The 19,167-nt window shown below is 40.5% G+C and overlaps 1 protein-coding gene across 6 annotated transcripts in view; it reads left to right on the top strand.

Annotated features, from left to right (window-relative positions):
• Positions 1 to 2,647: 2,647 nt before the first annotated feature.
• AKT3 (AKT serine/threonine kinase 3) overlaps positions 2,648 to 19,167 on the top strand; it is a 316,918-nt gene continuing 300,398 nt past the window's right edge. For 4 of the 6 annotated variants that reach the window (XM_027610409.2, XM_027610408.2, XM_027610411.2 and 1 more), the window contains exons 1-2: positions 2,648 to 2,710; positions 13,396 to 13,553. In XM_027610409.2, coding sequence (XP_027466210.1) covers positions 13,508 to 13,553 — 46 coding nt within the window. In that variant the 5' untranslated portion in view covers positions 2,648 to 2,710; positions 13,396 to 13,507. The remainder of the gene's footprint in view (positions 2,711 to 13,395; positions 13,554 to 19,167) is intronic. The other 2 variants (XM_027610413.2, XM_027610412.2) reach the window with 1 other exon arrangement.

Here is a 19,167-nt window from a genome sequence, read left to right as displayed (position 1 = left end):
AGTACTAAGAAATAGCTCTCAGTATCTGATTTAGTCATTGGTAGTCAAGAAGAGTGAAGACTTTTCTTAAGATGCATAAATTACTACAACTGGAGATGTTAGCCAAGAATATCCGGCTTAAGAAAGAATGAGGGCTTTCTCCCTGAAATTTAGGGAGGGACATTCTCATGGATAAACGTGCTCTGCTCCCTTTATGACTGTGATATGTTGACAAGGAAGAGGAGGAGAAATCTAGCATACACTCTCTATGGAGTACCATCATACCATAAAGGTCAGATTCTGCCAAATTCAAGATGGCACAGTCTAAGGGAAAGAACAATGCTATTTAAATAAATAATAGTTCTATAATAAATAATAATTCTATAGTAAAAGCTGACATGATTTTATTATAGAAATTTATGAAAAAAACTATAGAAGAGCAAAGTAGAGTAGAAATAAAAGTTTATAATTTTTCAAATGCATGAAGCCCAGAGTATATAATCCACTGTAGTTTGCACAATACTTAATTTTATGGTTTAGTCCCGCAAAGATATAATACAATATGGTGAGACTTGGAGAAATATTTTGGGGCATTATGGCTTACAGGACAAATTTGGTTCTCACAAATATGTTGATGTTAAATTCGGAAACAAATGAAAATTAAAATTGATAAGAGATATAAGTAATTCAGAATGCCACAACTCTCAGAGTTAAATATTTACAAGAGCTTTGGAGACACTCTGTTTAGCCCTGGCGTCATAGGGACTACTTTCTTAAAAATAAGAAGTGGGTTGGGTTCCTATAGAATAAAAATGTGACCCATTATTGTGTTTTACAGCAAGGAACCTGTAAGCGAGTCATTTTGCCAATAGGGACTGTTAGAGGTCTGATAATTATGGAAATAAATTGTGTACATTTTATGCACTGATAAACGCTATAAGGATGCCGTCTATGTTTATTAACCAGTTCTTGATGTGTTGGGAACTATGGGGAAAGGAGAAAAGCAGCCATTGAGGACTTTTACTCCGGGATGGCTTGTGTATCTTAAAAAGGCAAATTTTATTCTAGAATCATCCCTTACGAATGGGGGGAAATCGATATAGCCCTTTCACCCCTTTTTTCTTCTTCTCAGGTGTCATACTGTTGTCCACACACAGTATAAGAGAATGACTACCGTCAGTGTTGTCAGGACATGGAAAAGCAGAGAAGGAAGTGCATGTCAGGAGGAATTCTACAGAAGGAAGCCAGGAGCATTATCAAGAATCTTGCATTGGGCGAAATAACAGGTACCTCAACAAGGCTAGAGCCACGTGGTGAAACAATACGGGTTTTTTCAAAGTGCTCCAGAAGCGACAAACCATGGTGTCAGAAAAAAATAAACTTTTATAACTTTATGGACTGTGATGTAGAGGAGAGTGTGGCCATTTTGCACAAGTAGTGTCTCCACTGCAAATATTCTCAGGAGCCATGAACTTCAAAAGAAAGAAATGGTTATCTTCTTAGTAGTGAATGGAATACATCATGGCTTCCCCAAAGTCAAGGAAAATTAATATCCCTAAAAAGGGTGTCATTTGAAGAGTGAATTCCGATGCTCGGGCAATCCGTCTGCCCCGTGCGGTCGCGACAGCGGCCAGTGCGCTGGGGGGGGCTCTTCCGAGAGGTGTGCTCGGGCCGCGCGGCCAGGTCTCCGGGGACTGTCGGGGAAGGCTTCGCGCTCGGGACCGAGACCTGGGGCGCGGAGGGTGGGGTCCCCTCGCGGCCGGCTCCCGGCCCTCGGGCTCAGCTCCCCCCGGGGCACCGCCCACCTCCGCGGGGCGGCGGCGGCGGGCCTCGGTGGCAGCCGCGGGCCACGAGGGCGCGGGGAGAACCAGAACTTCCCGCCCAGGAGCGCCTGCCCCCGCTGTCGGCTCCGGCGGGCTGGGGGGATGTTCTCGCGAGAGGAGAGGGGGCGCGGGGCGCCGCGGGTTTGGGGGGCGCGGGGAAACCTGCGGACGAGGGCGCGGCAGGGAGGGGAGCAGAGGCGGCGGGCAGGGCCGGGGACGCGGGGAAGCCGCTCCCGCCAGTCGCCGAGAGCCAGCCCCTGACGTCAGGAGTTTTCCTCAAAGTCAACAACAAGCCCCGCGGCGGCGGCGGCGGCGGCGGCGGCGGCGAGAAGCGATCGGCGGCGGCGGCCCGGGAGGGAGGAAGGAGGGGGCGGGGAGGCGGCGGCGGGGTCCCCCCCGGCGAAGCGCGGACCCCCAGAGGAGGCCGCAGACCCCCGACCCTCGCTGGGCGCGCCCCGGGGCCCCGAGCCTCCGCCCGCCGCCGCCTCGCCGGCGTGACCCGGCCCCCGCCCGAGCGGTGTTTTCTGGTGATGAATTGAATTTGTAGCCGATATCCGATTCCCATGTAGAGTCTCCGCCTCCTCCTCCCCCCGCCGCCGCCCTCCCTCCGCCCTCCCCTCCCGCCGCCGCCGCCGCCGCCGCCGCCGCCGCCGCCTCCCGCTCCAGCTCCGCGGCCCGGCCCGGCCGGCTCCCTCCTCCCACCCCTGCAGCCTTCGTCTGCCCTCCCGCCGGCCGCACCGGGCTCCAGGGGGGCCAGAGGCATTGCGGGGTGGGGGGAGGACAGGAGGGGAGGAGGAGGGAGGGGGGACCCCCGAGTCGCCCCCTCTCCTCCCCCCGCCCCCCCGGCTCCATCCTCCGCCGCCGCCCGAGCAGCTGCGGGGCCGCCGCCGCCGCCGCCGCCTTTGCAGGTAACAGCCACCGCCCCCCGCTCGCCCCCTCCCCTCCTGGCCTCCGCTCCCTCTGGGCCCCCGGCCCCGGGCCTCCCTCGGGCGGGGGGGGGGGGAGGCGGCAGCGGGGTGGGGGGGGAGGCGGGGGCGTCTGGGTTGTCACCGCGCCGGGGGCGTGGGCGGGGGCCGGGTCACCGGAGGCTCCGGTGTGGGTGTGGGTGGGGAGGCCGGGGGATGCCCGGCGCCGCTGACACCGGCACCCCTTCACTTTCCGGGGGAAGCTGGGGGGCGGCGGCGCGCGGGGGGCCGGGGAGGGTGTTCCCGGCCTAGCGGTACCGGCCGCGTCTGCGCTGCCCCGGCCCTGGCGCCTCCGGTCCCTGCGCAGCTCCAGCTCCCCGCCGGCCCGGGCCGCGCGGCGTGGGGAGGGGGGCGCCGGCCGGGCGGGGGCGGCGGCGGGCTTATATAACGCGGGGAGCGCCCGTGCGGGCGTGTTTGGGTTGGGGGGAGGGGGCCGTCTGCCGCGCTCCCCGCCGCGGGGGCTGTCTGCGCGCGCGGGGTGGGGTGCAGGCGAGGATGCACCGGCGTCCCCCGGGGTCTCCTTCCTCCCCACCCTCCCCGGCTGTCGGCGCGCAGGAAAAGACGGCCCTCGAGGGAGGGTGGGGGTGTGTGGGGGAGGTGGGTAACGTGCTCGTCTGTGTTTTTAATAGTAGTGGGGTTTTAATCCGCTTGGGAGTTGTGTGCTAAGAATAGAAATGTGCGGAAGATGCTGGGTTTGGCGGATCCAGTGATGCTGTCGCTGCTGGCGGCGGCGGCGGCTCGGGCTGCAAGTAAACAAACCGGCCTCTTCTCGTCCACCTCCTCCTCCTGCGCATCGGTCTGCATCAGCCATGATGCTGACTGGGCCCTCAGAGCCCGAAGTTGAAGCCTGGCTGGTCGCCCCGTTCACCCTGACTCCCAGGCGGGGGTCACTCCTTGTTTGGGATTACCCGGGGATCTTGACTTTAGGCTGGATTGAGTCTCTTTGGGGCCGGGTCTTCAATACCGATATTGACTGTTTATCTTCTGAAGGCAGAGGAAAGGCTTACCCATAAGCCAAGGGTAGGATGCTCCCATTTCTTGCGTCAAGAGAACCTTGTGAAAATAAAACCAACTCATTTCACCAGTGTGGTAATTGGTCGAGAGCCCAGTAGTTTGTAATGGATTACATTTTCAAATAGAAATTCACAGCGAAACCTATGTATCTGTATTAAGTAGTACTATTAAGAAAATGTTCACACTTTAGTTCATCCTGTAGCTAAAACATGTGAAATGATGACTTTTTGCAGTTTAATACCTTGCCAACTTCTTCAAATCATCATGTTAGGTATATGTTCCATATTTGGTAAGGCATGGTCATTTTATATCTTCTAGTAGGCTATAAATTACTACACAACCCCCCAGGTTTTGGTTTTGGTGGAGACATTAAATTAGGTTATACGTTGTTAGGAAATAGTTGAAAAAGCCAAAGTTGGAAGAGTCCCATAAACATGGTTTAGGAAAGTTTGTTTTCAGAACTTAAATTATCATTGCAGAATAGTACAAATGAAAACGAGTATTCCAGGAGATGGTCGTCTAAAACCAACACACAGCATTCAGGAAATGGTTGTCTGAGACAGGAATGTATTTTTTATTAAGAAATCTAATTCTTAGTAAATTATTAGCTTTCTGAGGTGAATGTGCAATACTTTGGAAGATATATATCAGAACTGTAGTTATTTTTTTTTTCTTTTGCCAACACATAATCTTGACTTTGAAAGTTTACCAAGGAGACTGTATTTGAAGATCTGCTTTTTGTTTGTCTCAGTAGGGTTGACCCCGATATCTTTGATTGGCTTGAGCTTCTAATTTTAAAGTGAGGGAGTGCGTGTATCACATGAGTGAGACACCATTGGAATTTAGATGACTGGAGAGCTATAGTTTTCAGTTGTTATGTTTGTGGTAGGTGTTTGCGGTAGTAGGTTTTCCCACAGCATTTAAAAAGTATCTAAAGTAATTCTACAAAAAAATTTAGGAAACTATTATTTATATCCATTTTGTCCCCTACACTTAGTCTTTCTGTAAGGATTACTTTAGTGAGTTGTTTTCCAACTGAAAATTCATTTTTAGTTTGACACTGATTTTTAGTTTAAGTTGTGTATGTGAAAGTACTTAAGGGTTCAGCTTTAGACTTTTTGGTTTATGTAATTTTATACCTGTAAAATATTTTAAATAAGATTTCATTCATCCTTCCAACAAATATTTGAGTGTGAACTGTGTGCCAGGAGCTAGTTTGATTAAAAACTTTATTTACATTTCATTCAGAAGATTACTACCATTAGAGAATTTGTTTTCAGCATCATTGCAAATCTAAACATGTTTTGGTTAAACATCCTAGGACAAATGTACTTAGCATAATAGAATCTTGTGCAAAGTAGGGATTTAAGATTTTTTTAAACTCTGGCTTTTGATTTAAACATATAAGAGATTTTATTTCTTAAAAATTTGATGGAAATTTCCAGCTATTTGGTTTTCTTTAAAAAGAGGAACCTCTTTTATAAATTGATTTTTGTGGAAGTTTAGAGTTTACTTGAACTTTGCATATTTTTGTGAAAAGATAGCTACACTTTGTTGTTAAACTTTTTTAGTTCAGGAATTCACCCTTGAGAAGATAAGGCAACTATTGTTAACTCATGTTAATTGGATTTTTAGCATGATTTGATAGGATCTTGTCTTTATAATGTGATTAAGTTTTAAGCATTAAAAAATACTTGTTACAATAATTTATATTTGACTACCATAAGATACAAGACAGAAATAAACCATTTCTTTTGTTTTGACCAAATCAGTCTTAAAATTTGACTGGCATTTTTGTTTTTCTTAACATACATTTTAATGCGCGTAATGAATTTTTGTAGATATGTGTTAGAATATTTAAATCATTTGAGCTGCTCTGTTTTTAATTCCAGCTTTCAGGAACGTGCACTGGTATCCTGAATCCTTGTTTTCTACAGCACGCACTCTTCTGTAGTCACCTGGAAGGATAGCCCTGAATCATCTGATGTTAACTGAAAATTTTATCATGGTCTTTCACATATGACAGTGCTAGGTCAGGTTTAGGGTCAATGTCAGCCAGTGCCTGGTGAGCACTTGCCACGTGCCAGGCGCTGTTCTAGGTGCTTAACGTGTGTCAATTGGTTTAATCTTCACAACAGCCCCTGCTACTTTTGAAAGTGGTTTTCACAAGAGAAAACACTTATTAACGCGGCATTATAAAAATCCATTTCTGTTTGTCCTCGTTCTGAAACACTTTTTTCCTTAGCGTTTCTCCTGAGTTGTTTGTACTTCTCATTAGACTTCCCAGTGACATACTCAGTTTCAGTAATTTAGTACAATAATTTCCATAGAAATCACGTTAATAGAGTAAAAAAAGTATATCATCAGATCCATAACATTTTTTTTCATTTCAGTTGTTTCAGAGGCCAAGTTCAATGCCTCAGTTGTTCACATATGTTATTGTAGTGCCTAAGTCTTTTGGCATTTAGATGTAAACAGGTTTCCTTTGCCAGGTAGCCTTCAAATAGTAGTTAATAGATAATATATGTCTCTTGACCTGTAGATTTGCTTTTTAGTAGTCTTTTCAGTACTCTATATTTATCACCAACTGCAGAGATTTCACATTTTGTGAAATGTGAAATGGGTGTATTTTGCTAATATTCAGAGGGAAAAGTAAAATGATTTACCAGAAGAAATCTCCAGAAGACTTTCAAGTGAGAAATTTTCTTTCATATTAATTAAGAAAGCCTCTGACTCTGTTTGGGAGTCTAGGGGATGGGAAGGGGAGGAAATGGTATTTTGCCAGTATTGGAGTTCAGTTCAAATTTTGTCTAAGTGGGATTGGTGTTTGAATGTCTCATCTTCCCAACTATGTATTAAACTTTTGAGGACAGGAACTGTGTATAATCATGATGGTGTCACTGAAGATGCCATCTATAAGCGAAGTAGGTACTCGGTGGATTTTAACTTGAAGAATCATAAATATCAACTCTGGAAGAGCTGTGAAGCTATTTAAGTTTGTCTAATACTACACTTTTATTTTTATGGCTAAGGAAAGTGAAGCACAGAGAATTAATTAAAGGACCTTATGTAGTGTCACTCTGGATGGGGCAGAGTTGGGAATAGGGACCCCAGTTTCTGGGCCTGCCCAGTGCTCTTTCTTTTTCTTTTCTTTTTTTTTTTTTAAGAATTTATTTGAGAGAATGAGTGAGAGAGAGAGAGCACAAGCAGTGGGTAGGGGGGCAGGGGATGGGAGAGGCAGAGGGAGAAGCAGACTGCCCTCTGAGCAGGGAGCCCCATGAGGGGCTGGTCCCTGGGATCATGATCTGAGGGGAAGGCAGACACTTAACTGAACCACCCAAGCACTGCACCCCCCCCCCCCCCCCCCGCTGTGCTCTTTCTGATGCACCATTGTGATGAGCTTTGTCATAGGATTCCATACCTGTGGGGTAACTCTCAGTTTAATCCGGGGTAAAATCTGTCAAGCTGATCTTGACATTTAATGGACCATATATCGATTGTATTTAGTGTATATGTGCGGATTTTTTTTTTTTTCATTTTATTGTCAGGGAGGTCCCCAGGGCAGATTTTAGAAGGATTTTACATGTGTGTTGGAAAAGTTTGGCCAGCTGTGCAACCGAAATTCTTTCAGTGGCAACCTTCAACCTGTTCCTGTTATATTACAGATGCCTTCACGTAGAGAGAAACCACACTAAATATAAGAAAGGTAGGGTAGGGGATCATTTGTCTATAGCTTGTTCAGTGGTTTAGGTGAACCAGAGGAATCCAATAGGCATTTTCCTAGTTGTTTCAATTTAGAGTATTAAATACAGCACCCAGCACAAGTTGTTTGTTTTTGTTTTTGTTTTTTTGGTTACTCATGGATGTGTTGGTTGAAATGGCATTCAAATGCCCTAAGCTGAGGTAGAGAAGAAGGGGAAATGCTCTCCATTTTTGTATGTATATTTCAAAGTTTGCCAAGTTGAAAGAACTGAAATTTTTTGTGAAAGTTGGACATCTTGCTTATGCCTATTCAAGTATTTTCCTGTAGGGTGAAACAGTGAAGATATTTATTAGTTTTAAGAAAATCCACAGTTACTGTACTCTGAAGAAAGGAAAGGTATCCAAAATACATAGTTTGTGTGGCTCACTTTCCCCATATGACAGGTTTATGAACAGGAGAACAACTATTAAGAGGGACAGACTGGCTGAGAGTTATTTGAAGTGCAGAGCAAGTTGCCTTGAGTTTCCCTTTCATTTCAGTATTTTTCCTTTCCCTCAAATCCTTTAAAGAGTTTTATATGACCTTATGCATTTATTATGGTATATGTTAGTTTCACCTATTTCTTGAAATCAATGTATTATGGTGACCCTTGACAATCATTTGTATTTCAAAGTAGCAATAGTCTCTTGTCTTTGCACCTTAGTTGGCCTTCATTAATTCAGTTTGGCCAAGCATAGCTAAAGAATATAAAAAATTGTGGTTCAGGGCAAGTATATTTTACATAGTATTAATTACAGCCAAGGATATAGTTTAGAGGGAGTTGTATTACGGACAGTATTGTGGCTTTAAACTTAGAAATTAACATGTAGGAAATTACTAACCTGTGAATCTTGTTCTAATTTGTAAAAAAGAAAATTGCTGGCATGCCTTTTAACTTTGTCAACCTTCTGGTCTTCTGTTGGTGTCATTTCCTTTGTGATGCCGCAGTTATATTTGATTTTTATTTGAAAACATTGTGTTTACTGGACTTTTGAAAAATAACTCCATACAGAAAAAAAATGTTCGCCGCGATTCACAAATGTTATACATACTTCTGAGAGTTCCTATTGGGTTATTTGGTAGAAAGCATACCAAACTGATAGAAGACTTGAATTGCAGGTGGTCACACTTGCTACTTGTCACTATCTGGTTATGGTAATGATGAGGGAATAATGGCGTTTTTGGTTGGTCACAGTTTGCCTGGGTTCAGAATTGTAGATGCTGTAGCTACTATACAGATTTGTTTCTGGAGTCAAATTCACAAATATGTGAAAGCACTTTGATAATCAATTATTGCATGGAAAAGATTTTTAAAAACTTGGTTTTGCTTGCCTCCCTGTATACTCAGTGCGGTCCTTGTTACAGAGTAGGCAATCAATACCTGTTTACTGACTACATATACATATGTTACATGTTTCTTTTTTTTTTAAGATTTTATTTATTTATTTGAGAGAGAGAGAATGAGAGATAGAGAGCATGAGAGGGAAGAGGGTCAGAGGGAGAAGCAGACTCCCTGCTGAGCAGGGAGCCCTATGCGGGACTCCATCCCGGGACTCCAGGATCATGACCTGAGCCGAAGGCAGTCGCTTAACCAACTGAGCCACCCAGGCGCCCTATGTTACATGTTTCTTGAAATGATATTTTAGAAAGATGTTTGAAAAACTTTGATTATTGCTTAAAACTGGCTTGTTGCCTTATGTAAACAAATATCTTTTAAATATTGTTAAAACTATCATTAAGAAAATATGCCATTCTTTCTCTGCCTTCCTCCCACAAAGATAATTTTGGGCAGTGTCGATGCTTAATTGTTTGGGAGTTGAAACTTGACCTCCTCTCAACAAAAAGTGTCAAAAAACGTGGAGAAAAGGAGGATAATTTTAAAGTTTAAAAAAAACGTGGAGAAAAGGAGGATAACAATAGACCTCACAATTAGTGGAGGTCTATTGTAAACGTACTTTAATGAATAAGGAAGAATCGTTACTGTGATTTAAATTACTTCTGTGTAGGTGCTTGCATAACATCTGAGTTTAGGTTTGCCTCTAAGGTGACTTGATAGTGCTCTCTGTTGACTTACAGTATCAGTGTGTCCTTCATTAGGTATGTGAAGCTACATCATTGCTCTTTCATCTGTCCGCTCATTCATTTATTCTGTGTTTGTTGGGCATATCTTATGTGCCAGGCACTGTCAAATTGCTTTACTAAATAGTAATGCTATTGATTGAGGTGCAAGAAGTGAAAATGTTTTGTAAATTGTGAAGTGATATTCACATGCTGTTATCATCAAATTCTCAAATAGTTTTGAATGAAAGTACCTTTAGTGTAACTGCTTTGTGTAAATTCTAAATTGAATCTGCCAAGAATTTTGTATGACATTTTTTAAAGAATAGACAAAATTAGATTATTCAGCAATGAAATATTTAATGCAATAGGCTTAAAAGAAAAAGAAACTAAATTTTGTCTGAGCTCATTGGATAGAACATATTTTTGGAGAAATTGGGATTGTAGGAGGAGGTGAAGTTCATGACCAGCTCATCATTTTGCAGATTAGTGTTTTTAGCAACGTGGAACACTGAGTGGGAAAGCGTAGATGACTTGGTACAAGAGGGTTGCCACTGTAGGGAAATTAAATCAAAGAATATGGTGGATTGCTTAAGACTCATTAGCATTGTGTTTATGCACACAAGACAGCATTTTTTTCTAGCCTATTGGTCATAAGTCTGGAGTAGTATACTTTGAATGTCTTTTAAGCTATTTTCAGAGAATGTATCATTTTAGCTGAGAGTCCCAGGAGCAACTTTAAAGCTCAATATTATGATTATGGGTAGAATTTAGTAACAGTTTAAGATGCAGATGGATAAAGCCATTTCTATAATGAGTGGGCTTTTACTGGTCCTGATGACGATTATAAATTTTGTCCTGTTGATTTAACATACATTTCAGCACTTTAAATATATAAGCACTGATAAATATTTTTATCTAAAAAGTTTTTTGAAAGTTTCACTTTATTTTTAAATTTATTTATTTGAGAGTGGGGAGGGGCAGTGGGAGAGGGAGAGAGAGAATCTCAAGCAGACTCTGTGCTGAGCACGGAGCTGATCTCAAGACCCTGAGATCAGGACCTGAGTGGAAACCAAGAGTCGACACTCAAGAGACTGTGTCACCTAGGTGCCCCGAAACAGTTTCATTTTAAAACAAAATTCATTGATTTGGGTTGATGTGGATATCTCAGTATGTTGTTTTGTACTGAAGGGGTGGTGGTAGTGGAAATAAACATGTGCCTGGTTCTCTGGTCTTGGTTCCCTCACAAAGCAGCGATGTGACCTTGGGCAAGTGGCTTCATCCATCTAGACTCTGTTTCCTCAGCTGTAAAATGAAGGTCCTTTCCTGCTTTGAGATCCCAACAGTGAAATGTTGGCTTAAAAAAATGGAAGGAATTTTGAAAATACTTTTTTTTAGTGTTCTTTATAGGTGTGTTGTAATGCAGATTATTTTAATAGAAAGGAATATATTTTATATATGTTTATTGGATTTGTATTATTTTTTGGTTATTACTAAATGTTGACCCCTGAGCTGTTCCATTTCCAATCTCAAGAATATTAAGATAGGAATTTTTTTAATCCAAATCATATAACTTTACAGTCAGAAACCAAGAAGGGCTTGAATGAGATAAGACCCCTTGCTACGGGTCCCACCAAAGAGAAGGACTACTTGCAGCTCTTCTAAAGTCATTGGTTTGCGCTAGGGCTCCCAATATTTAATGTCCTTATAATTATTTATGTAGCATAAGGAGCTAACCCTTTTAGTTACCTAGTTCTGTATTATGGAGCCAGTTTTCAGGAAGTTATGTAAATCAAATTAAAATAATGTTTGGATTCTTTACTGAAGGTTTTTTGTTTTTGTTTTTGCCCATTTTTAGTGGTGAAATGAGTGTTGCCTTGAGTTATGTGGCCATTTCACCAAGGCCTGATATCAGTACATATTGCTAAAGAAAAAAAAAAGAGCCCTGTGGGTTCAGTAAGTTGAGGATTTGCTGAGATAAAAAAGGTTATATATATTTTGTATCTTTAATAGGTTAATAGTGATGTTTTAAGGGAAAGACATGGTTTGTAAAATTTTTCCAAACTTATTTGACCAAAGAATTTTTTTTCTTTTTTCATCTTTTTTTTTTTCCCCCTGGAATTCCTCTTGGTATTCTTTCAAACATATTTTGGGAAAATACATCTGGATTCTAGTATCCCTTTAGAGACTCTGCAGTAGCAGACCCCATTGCTTCTGAGGATAGTATTGGCCTTACCTGTAGGTGCTGAGGGCCCGTGTAGGGATGGTTTTCTGTTCAGTCACACAAACTTTGTCAGGCTTTCTTAAGACAATGTTAGTCGTGATTCCTCACTGCTAAATGATTAGGCTTTCTACTTAATTTGCATTGGAAAATGAGCCATAATTCAGCTCCAATAATAGCTGGGGAGTCTAACCTTGAACTTGCTGCTATGCACTATTTATCAAAACCCAGTTTGAGAAAATAGTATAGTTACATCGTCCATCCGTCCATTTTTCTGGTTATCTAAAATTTATGCCTGTGTTTTTGGACCATATAATGCCAGTGCACCCTGGACTACATGTTTTAGTCCCTTTCTGTGGAAATATTTTTAACTCTGTTTTATCTTGGCATTTTCCTTTTTAGGTTGAGAGGGACAATGAGAAATAGCCCTGTAAAACTCGTTAGTGTATATATAAGGATATTTTTGAGGACTTTGTTTATTACACTACAAGGTATCTTACAAAGACCCATGGGATAAATTTCAGATTTTTATTCCAGGAAAAATTGTATTCCTTCTGAAGCAACTTCTTTTTTTCTTTTAGAAAATATTTATGGATACTGTAAATATTGAAACCGATTGCATTTCCTTATTTGCACTGCTTCCTGAAAGCTTTCCTGCTAAATATGTGGCCCATCTTTTGCGAATATGTAGACTTTTACTCTGGCTTCTTTTTATCTTAAGGCAGTATAGTTTTGGAGTTAGAACTGCAGGCTCTGGAGTCAGATGGCCTGGTTCAGATGTGGGCTCCATCATTCAGTAGTTGTGTTGAAATCAGGCATGCTGCTTAATCTCTGTGAGCCTCAGTTTACTCATCTGTGAAATGAAGTTAATGGTACCCTCCTGGGTTTACTGTGAGGATTACCTGAGAATAATAGTTATAAGCACTTGTTCTGGACACATCTTTGATACCCCATATTTTTTTCCACTATCATATTCTTTTTGTGTCACTTTGTGTATTTTAAAAAATCATTGACTTTGTATTATTTGTACTATTTTATTTATTGTAATCTAAAAATTCATTGTCATCTAATTCATTGATTGTCTAAAATATTTCTTGGAGCAGGGCAGAGTAAACATACATAAGTGCTGGTTTCTTAGCACATTGTGTTTTCCATAAAATACAGCTATTAAAAACATTCACAATTGCTTTGCCATAAATATTCCTAAATGCACAGAGATTTTGGAACTAGACATACATGAAAGTTTACTTTTAGTTCACCTAACTTTCATTCTCTTCTCTTTTCACCTCTGACACAGCACCGAACAGATTTTCTGTATTATTTGTATAGGTGTGACAGGGGTTTTCTTAAGACATTTTTTGTTACAGGCTCTTAGGTTAAAAGTTTCACTATCATTTGAAAGCTGTCACAAGACCAGGGAAGCCCGTTCATTATAGAACTGTTGAATAAATAAGTTCCCCAGTTTGAGGAGTTAGAGTTTTATGTGAGGTCAGGCCAGTTGAAGACATTTACAAAGAATTAGTTGTTTGTTATTGCTATGTGAGTTGCAAGAATGGAAAAAAAAGAAATTCTTTCTTCAATACTTCCTTCCAGGCTGAGTCATCACTAGAGAGTGGGAAGGGCAGCAGCAGCAGAGAATCCAAACCCCAAAGCTGATACCACAAAGTAGCATTTCTCCACGTTGGGGGCTCAGAGGGGAGCCATCATGAGCGATGTTACCGTGGTGAAAGAAGGCTGGGTTCAGAAGAGGGGTAAGTACTCACCAAAGCTGAAAGTCGCATGCGTGGTAAGTGTGCTTGTGGTCAGCGATGTCCTGGAAGTTGACATCTGTTCCGAAGCTGTTACAGAGTCAACGGACAGACCATGTCCAGTGAGAGAGAAATGATATCTAACTTATGTGTTAGGAATTTGCTTGTTTTTTAGGGATTCTTTGTAATTCTTGATTTTGATAGTTTATCATCACCGTTACGAAGACTTGGCCTCCTGGTATGTTGTGTGCTTGCATGTTACAGAAAGTTCGTGTTGTATTTTTCCGTGTCCACAGAGTCTACAATTCACAGAGATGTCTTTCGGATATTTGATATCTAGACAAGTGTATGACTTGTCTGCATTTAAAGACATGTAAATTTATATTAAGCCAGTTTGGGTGGTAGCAGAGGAGGGGTTAAGGCTTAAAGGGAAAGAGTTCACCCACAATCTCATGGCTTCAGCTGTCCTGTAAGTTAGTTAAGGAGAGTCTGAAAGTAAAAGACCACATGAAGAAAGGGTTTTTGTGTTGTGTGTGTGTGTGTGTGTGTGTGTGTGTGTGTGTGTGTGTGTGTGTTTCATATTTTTATTTTTCATGATCTAGCTTTAGTATTTCTTGTTCACTTGTTCACACCTACTACTTTAGATAAATAATTCAAATGCATTATTTTTTTAATACTAAAGGAAGAACTCTTCAATGTAAAACTTAGTTTATCCTCTATGAGATCACCTGCTAATGTGGTTAATATGTTTATTAAGAAATCTGGAGTGTAGACTAGTTGCCAGGCAACTAGTGTTTATCCACGTGGCTGAATTGAGTAGAATGAGGACTGTTTCATTGTCAGGACTTTTAAGTTCCTGTGTACTGTATCTATTTTGTGATTAAAAGTTGCATTTTAAATAGTAATTTCACTGTTCCTTGTGGGTCTGTAGTTAATTCCTGTGCTTGAAAAGCTGTTGTCAGAAGTTAAGTGGGATTATGTATGACTGAGTTTTAAAAAATCAGCCTTATTGAGTTATAATTTTCAGAACAATAAAATTCACCAATTTTAAGTATACACTTTGATGAATTTTGCTACTTTCATGCAGTAGTGTAACAAGCACTGCAGTTAAGACATCTGAAACATGTCCGTCACCCAAAAAGTGCCCTCACTCTCCGATGTGATCAGTCCTCTTTCCTTAATGCTGACAACCACTGATGTGATACCACTGGAATCTTCCTTTTCTAATATGTCTTATAAGTAGAGTCATATGGCCCTTTGTGTTTGGTTACTTTCACATAGCGTAATACTTTAAGGATTCATCCGTGTTGTTTTGCATATCATTAGGTTGTTTCTTTACTGTTGAGGTGTATTCTGTAGTTTGGCCATAACACAATTTATCTGTTAACCAGCTGATGGATATTTGTAGTTTCTAGTTTCTGGCTATTGTGAATAAAACTGCTATGAGCAAGGGAGTACGTATCTTGGTGTGATGTGTTTTCATTTTTTCTTGGGTGATAACCTAGGAATGAGATTGCTGGTCATATGGTAAGTGTGTGTTTCATGATAAAAACTGTTTCAGCCAACTATTGTACTGTTGTTTCATTTATTGTATATTCTGTTATAAGTTTAGAGGGCTTTTTCAGATTTCATTGCTATATGAAGGCATTTTTTTCTTTATTTTTTAACTTGTCTATTACATTTATTCTACCTTTCTTACTTTCTTTGGGATGGCAAATTACTTAAACCTTTTGGAGTAATACTTTATTAAGCTCTAAAATCTGCTCTCAAAATCCTGCACCATTGCGAGGATTAAGTAAGATAATGGATGTGGATATGTTTTGAGAGTTTTAAAACCAGTGTAAACTGATGCTGTCACCAAATTTTGCCAGAGATTTAGGGTGGTTCTTGAGTTTGTTTAATTAATTGTGTCTTGTCTGAAATACCGTAAGAGAAGGTTGGTATATAATGCATGGGATACAGAAACAAGAAAAAATGGACAAAGGTTTCTCTGTGTTTTTCCTGCATTGATTAATAGTACACAAAGGTATGAAATGATAAATAAAAGTCTTTTCTACCCTCTACTTCTTCAAACTGGTTTCTCGCATATAGCCATTTTAGACCTTTTCTATTTTAAATTTTTTGGTGATTATTATCTCAATTTTATGTATAATACACTAAACTTTATATTTGAGTAATCTTACATAATCGAGTATATATCTATCACCATTGTGAAAAATGAAGAATTTAACTTGTAATACCTATTCTCTTCCTTCCTTCCCTGAAGGAGGGGAGAGGGCTTTGTGGTTACACTTCCAGCACTTGCACTCTTAATTCTAGAAAGTACTTAGGCATCATCTCTAAACTTGCTACTTTATGAGTTGAGACAAATTAGTACCCCTCACACTCTTTCCCCTGAATACCTCATGGTCCCCTCCCAGGTTGTGTCAACTGTAACATTTATTTAATGTTGTCAAGGTTTGTCATAGTTTAACTTGTTGATTTGGAGAAGCAGTAATCAATATTGTGATAACTAAATACTTCCTGCTGCTAAGAAAGTAGTATGATGGGCATGGTGGGAGCCATGGAGAACAAATGCTGGTATTCAAGATCAGGATGCACTTTAGTTTGGCTTCTAGTCTGCGCTGTACCAGTTTTTCTTGGATTTTCCAGTTGCCACATTGCCCCCCTGTTAAAGAGTGTCTGCTTTCTTTATCATACCACTTGGTTATGCAGCTTTTTAATCATGTTGACATTCTATTGTGAACCGACTTTTTTCTGGGTATGATGCTCAGCTAATAGCATGTTATTTAATTGCATTCTTGGACACGTTCTCTGCTTTCTTAGATCTTGTGTCTTTCCCCTATTTGTTTTGGATTTATTTTACAGATTTGTTTTGGATTTATTTTACAATGTTCTAGAAGTAACTTTTTTTTTTTTTAATGTCCTGGAATACTTTTTTTCAGAAAGAATATGTGGGGGCTTGCTTGTCAACAGAGTATTAAAAAATGTGCTTTTCACTTTCACACCCAGTACATGCCTTAGCTGGGTATAGAATTCAGTTGTGCAGCAGTTTTCCTTTGGAATTTTGAAGGTTGCATTCCATTACCTTTTGGTAACCAGTTTCACTGATTAGAGGTTTAATGCTAATAGGAGTAATTTCTTTCTGGGTAACTTGTTTTTGTTCTCTGGAAGCTTGTTGTGTCCATGCCTCTTTATCCTTGACGTTATGAAATTTAGGGAGGATGAGATGTAGTTCTTTTTAACTCATCCTTTAAAGCATTTGTGACCCTTTGGATACGCAGGCATGTGTCTTCAGTTCTGGGGAATCTTCTGTATTTCTTTCATTATTTCTTCCCTTCTGTGTTCTCTGTATTCTTTTATGGCTTTGACCCCTAGAGCGTCTATATCAATGTTCTGGTGTTACGATTTTTCTTTCACTTCCATGTCTGTTTACCTGCCTTGTTCGGAAGATTTCCTTGACTTTTTCTTTGAGCCCTTTACAGTTATCTGTTTCAGCTATTACTTTATATTTCTGGGAATTCTTTCTGGTTCATAGCCACCAGCTCTTATTTTACAGATATAATACAATTTTAATCTTAGGACACTAACTAGCCTTTGTTTTTAAGTTTTTTGTCCCCTCTGAGTAATTTTTTCAGTTTGTTTATTTTGGTTCTTTTTTGGTGGTGTTAGTATTCCTCAGGTATCTGGTGGTTCTGTGGGTGTGTTTATACTTGTGAATGAAAGACTGAGGTTGCTGGTCGTGTCTCCTATTTGTACAATTTGTGTATTTTCCCTATGCTTAAGACAAGTTAGATTCACTGACTGAGGATTTGTGATGGCAGTTTTAACTGGACTCTTGAAAGCATTAGTTGAAATATTAGGGGAAACCAAACTGGGCATTTTTTCTCTCCACCATTCTTAATTTATTCCTTTAGAGATTTTCAGTATGATTTTAAAAATAACTTTGTGTTTTAGTCAAGCAAATTTCATTAGGTAGTCTGTTGTTGTTTGACCATATTTTGGTTCAAAGAATTTCTTCTAAAAGAGCATTATTGTTTGCTGCCTATTTACCCTGGGCAGATAGATTTTCATCGCCTGAGCTTGGGTGTCCTTGTTTGAAAATAAATATGATAACATCTGCTTTCTTTACCTCACAGTGCTGTGGTAAGCAATACGAGCTAATATGTATAGAGTATTTTTAAACTATTAATAAAAGTATTAGTAGAAAAGTTATATTAGCCCTTACTTTGCATATCAGTCCTTTTCCTCAAACTTATATTTATAAATCAGTTCTTATTAGCTCCTGTCCAGATTGAATCTTATTTTATTTGTACTTTCAATGTAAATAAGTTGTTCTTCAGTAAATATCATCCTGGAAAAGGAAAAAAAAACAGACTTAAAGATAATTAATAGTACTGTGTGGGACAAATGCTTTCCTAACTTTGGTGATTGGTGATATATATCAATACTGAAACCTTTTTTTTTTCTGTACTTTTCTGGAGCAATTACAAAATGTAAGTATTAATTGAGATAACACATTAACATAGGATTGTTGGTGTTAGAGATGACAGTAAAGAAAACATCATGTAGCACACATGGAATCAAATGCCACCTGCATTTTCCTCTTTAATGGTCCTGGGACAGAACCTCACAGTTTGGTTGTACATCAGCATAGGAGATATCTGCATACATATTAAATGCCCGTTAGATGATCTCCTTCCCACAGACCAGCCCTGGGTATACTCTCAGTGACTGCAGATCTCTAAAGTTGATGTCAAAAGTTTTGCTCTCTTAGTTTTTTATCCCATTACAGCTAATGGTGATATTTGCTGTGAAGAAACTTACCCCATTAATAAAGTGGGAAGTTTAGCCAGCTTAAAAGGTCTAAATTAGGGGCGCCTGGGTGGCTCAGTCATTGGGCATCTGCCTTTGGCTCAAGTCATGATCCCGGGGTCCTGGGATTGAGCCCCACATCGGGCTCCCTGCTCTGCGGGAAGCCTGCTTCTCCCTCTCCCACTCCCCCTGCTTGTGTTCCCTCTCTCACTGTGTCTCTCTCTCAAATAAATAAATACAATCTTAGGAAAAAAAAAAAAGGTCTGAATTATAGAATTAAGTAGACTGAAATACTATTAACAAGGGCTGATTGTACTTTATAAAAATCTGTTTGCTTAATAGTACTGTTTCTTAAAAGTACTGTTTCTTATAAGACTCATAGTGTCTTATAAATGTGGAGAGCCAGTTTTTTGACAAGTTAAAATCTGGGGTGCCTGGGTGGCTCAGTTGTTAAGTGTCTGCCTTCGGCATGGTTCATGATCCCAGGGTCCTGGGATCGAGCCCCGCATCAGGGTCCCTGCTCGGCGGAGCCTGCTTCTCTCTCTCCCTCTGCCCCTGCTTGTGTTTCTTCTCTCACTGTGTCTCTCTCTGTCAAATAAATAAATAAAATCTTAAAAAAAAAGTTAAAATCTGTAATGTATTGTTAGTCAACTCAAAATCTTACTGTTTTGAAATTGGTAACAAATCTAAGAGGTAAGGTTTTATCATTAAAAACATTTGAATTGATGAAAATGCTGCAGATTCTTTATACTTTTTGTTGCCTCAATATCTAACAAATTGAACTTCCATGTGTCCTGTGTAT

The sequence above is a fragment of the Zalophus californianus genome, chromosome 10 (genome assembly GCF_009762305.2).
Source record: "Zalophus californianus isolate mZalCal1 chromosome 10, mZalCal1.pri.v2, whole genome shotgun sequence".
NCBI classification, from domain to species: Eukaryota; Metazoa; Chordata; class Mammalia; order Carnivora; family Otariidae; genus Zalophus; species Zalophus californianus.
This window is presented reverse-complemented; position numbering and strand designations above follow the sequence as displayed.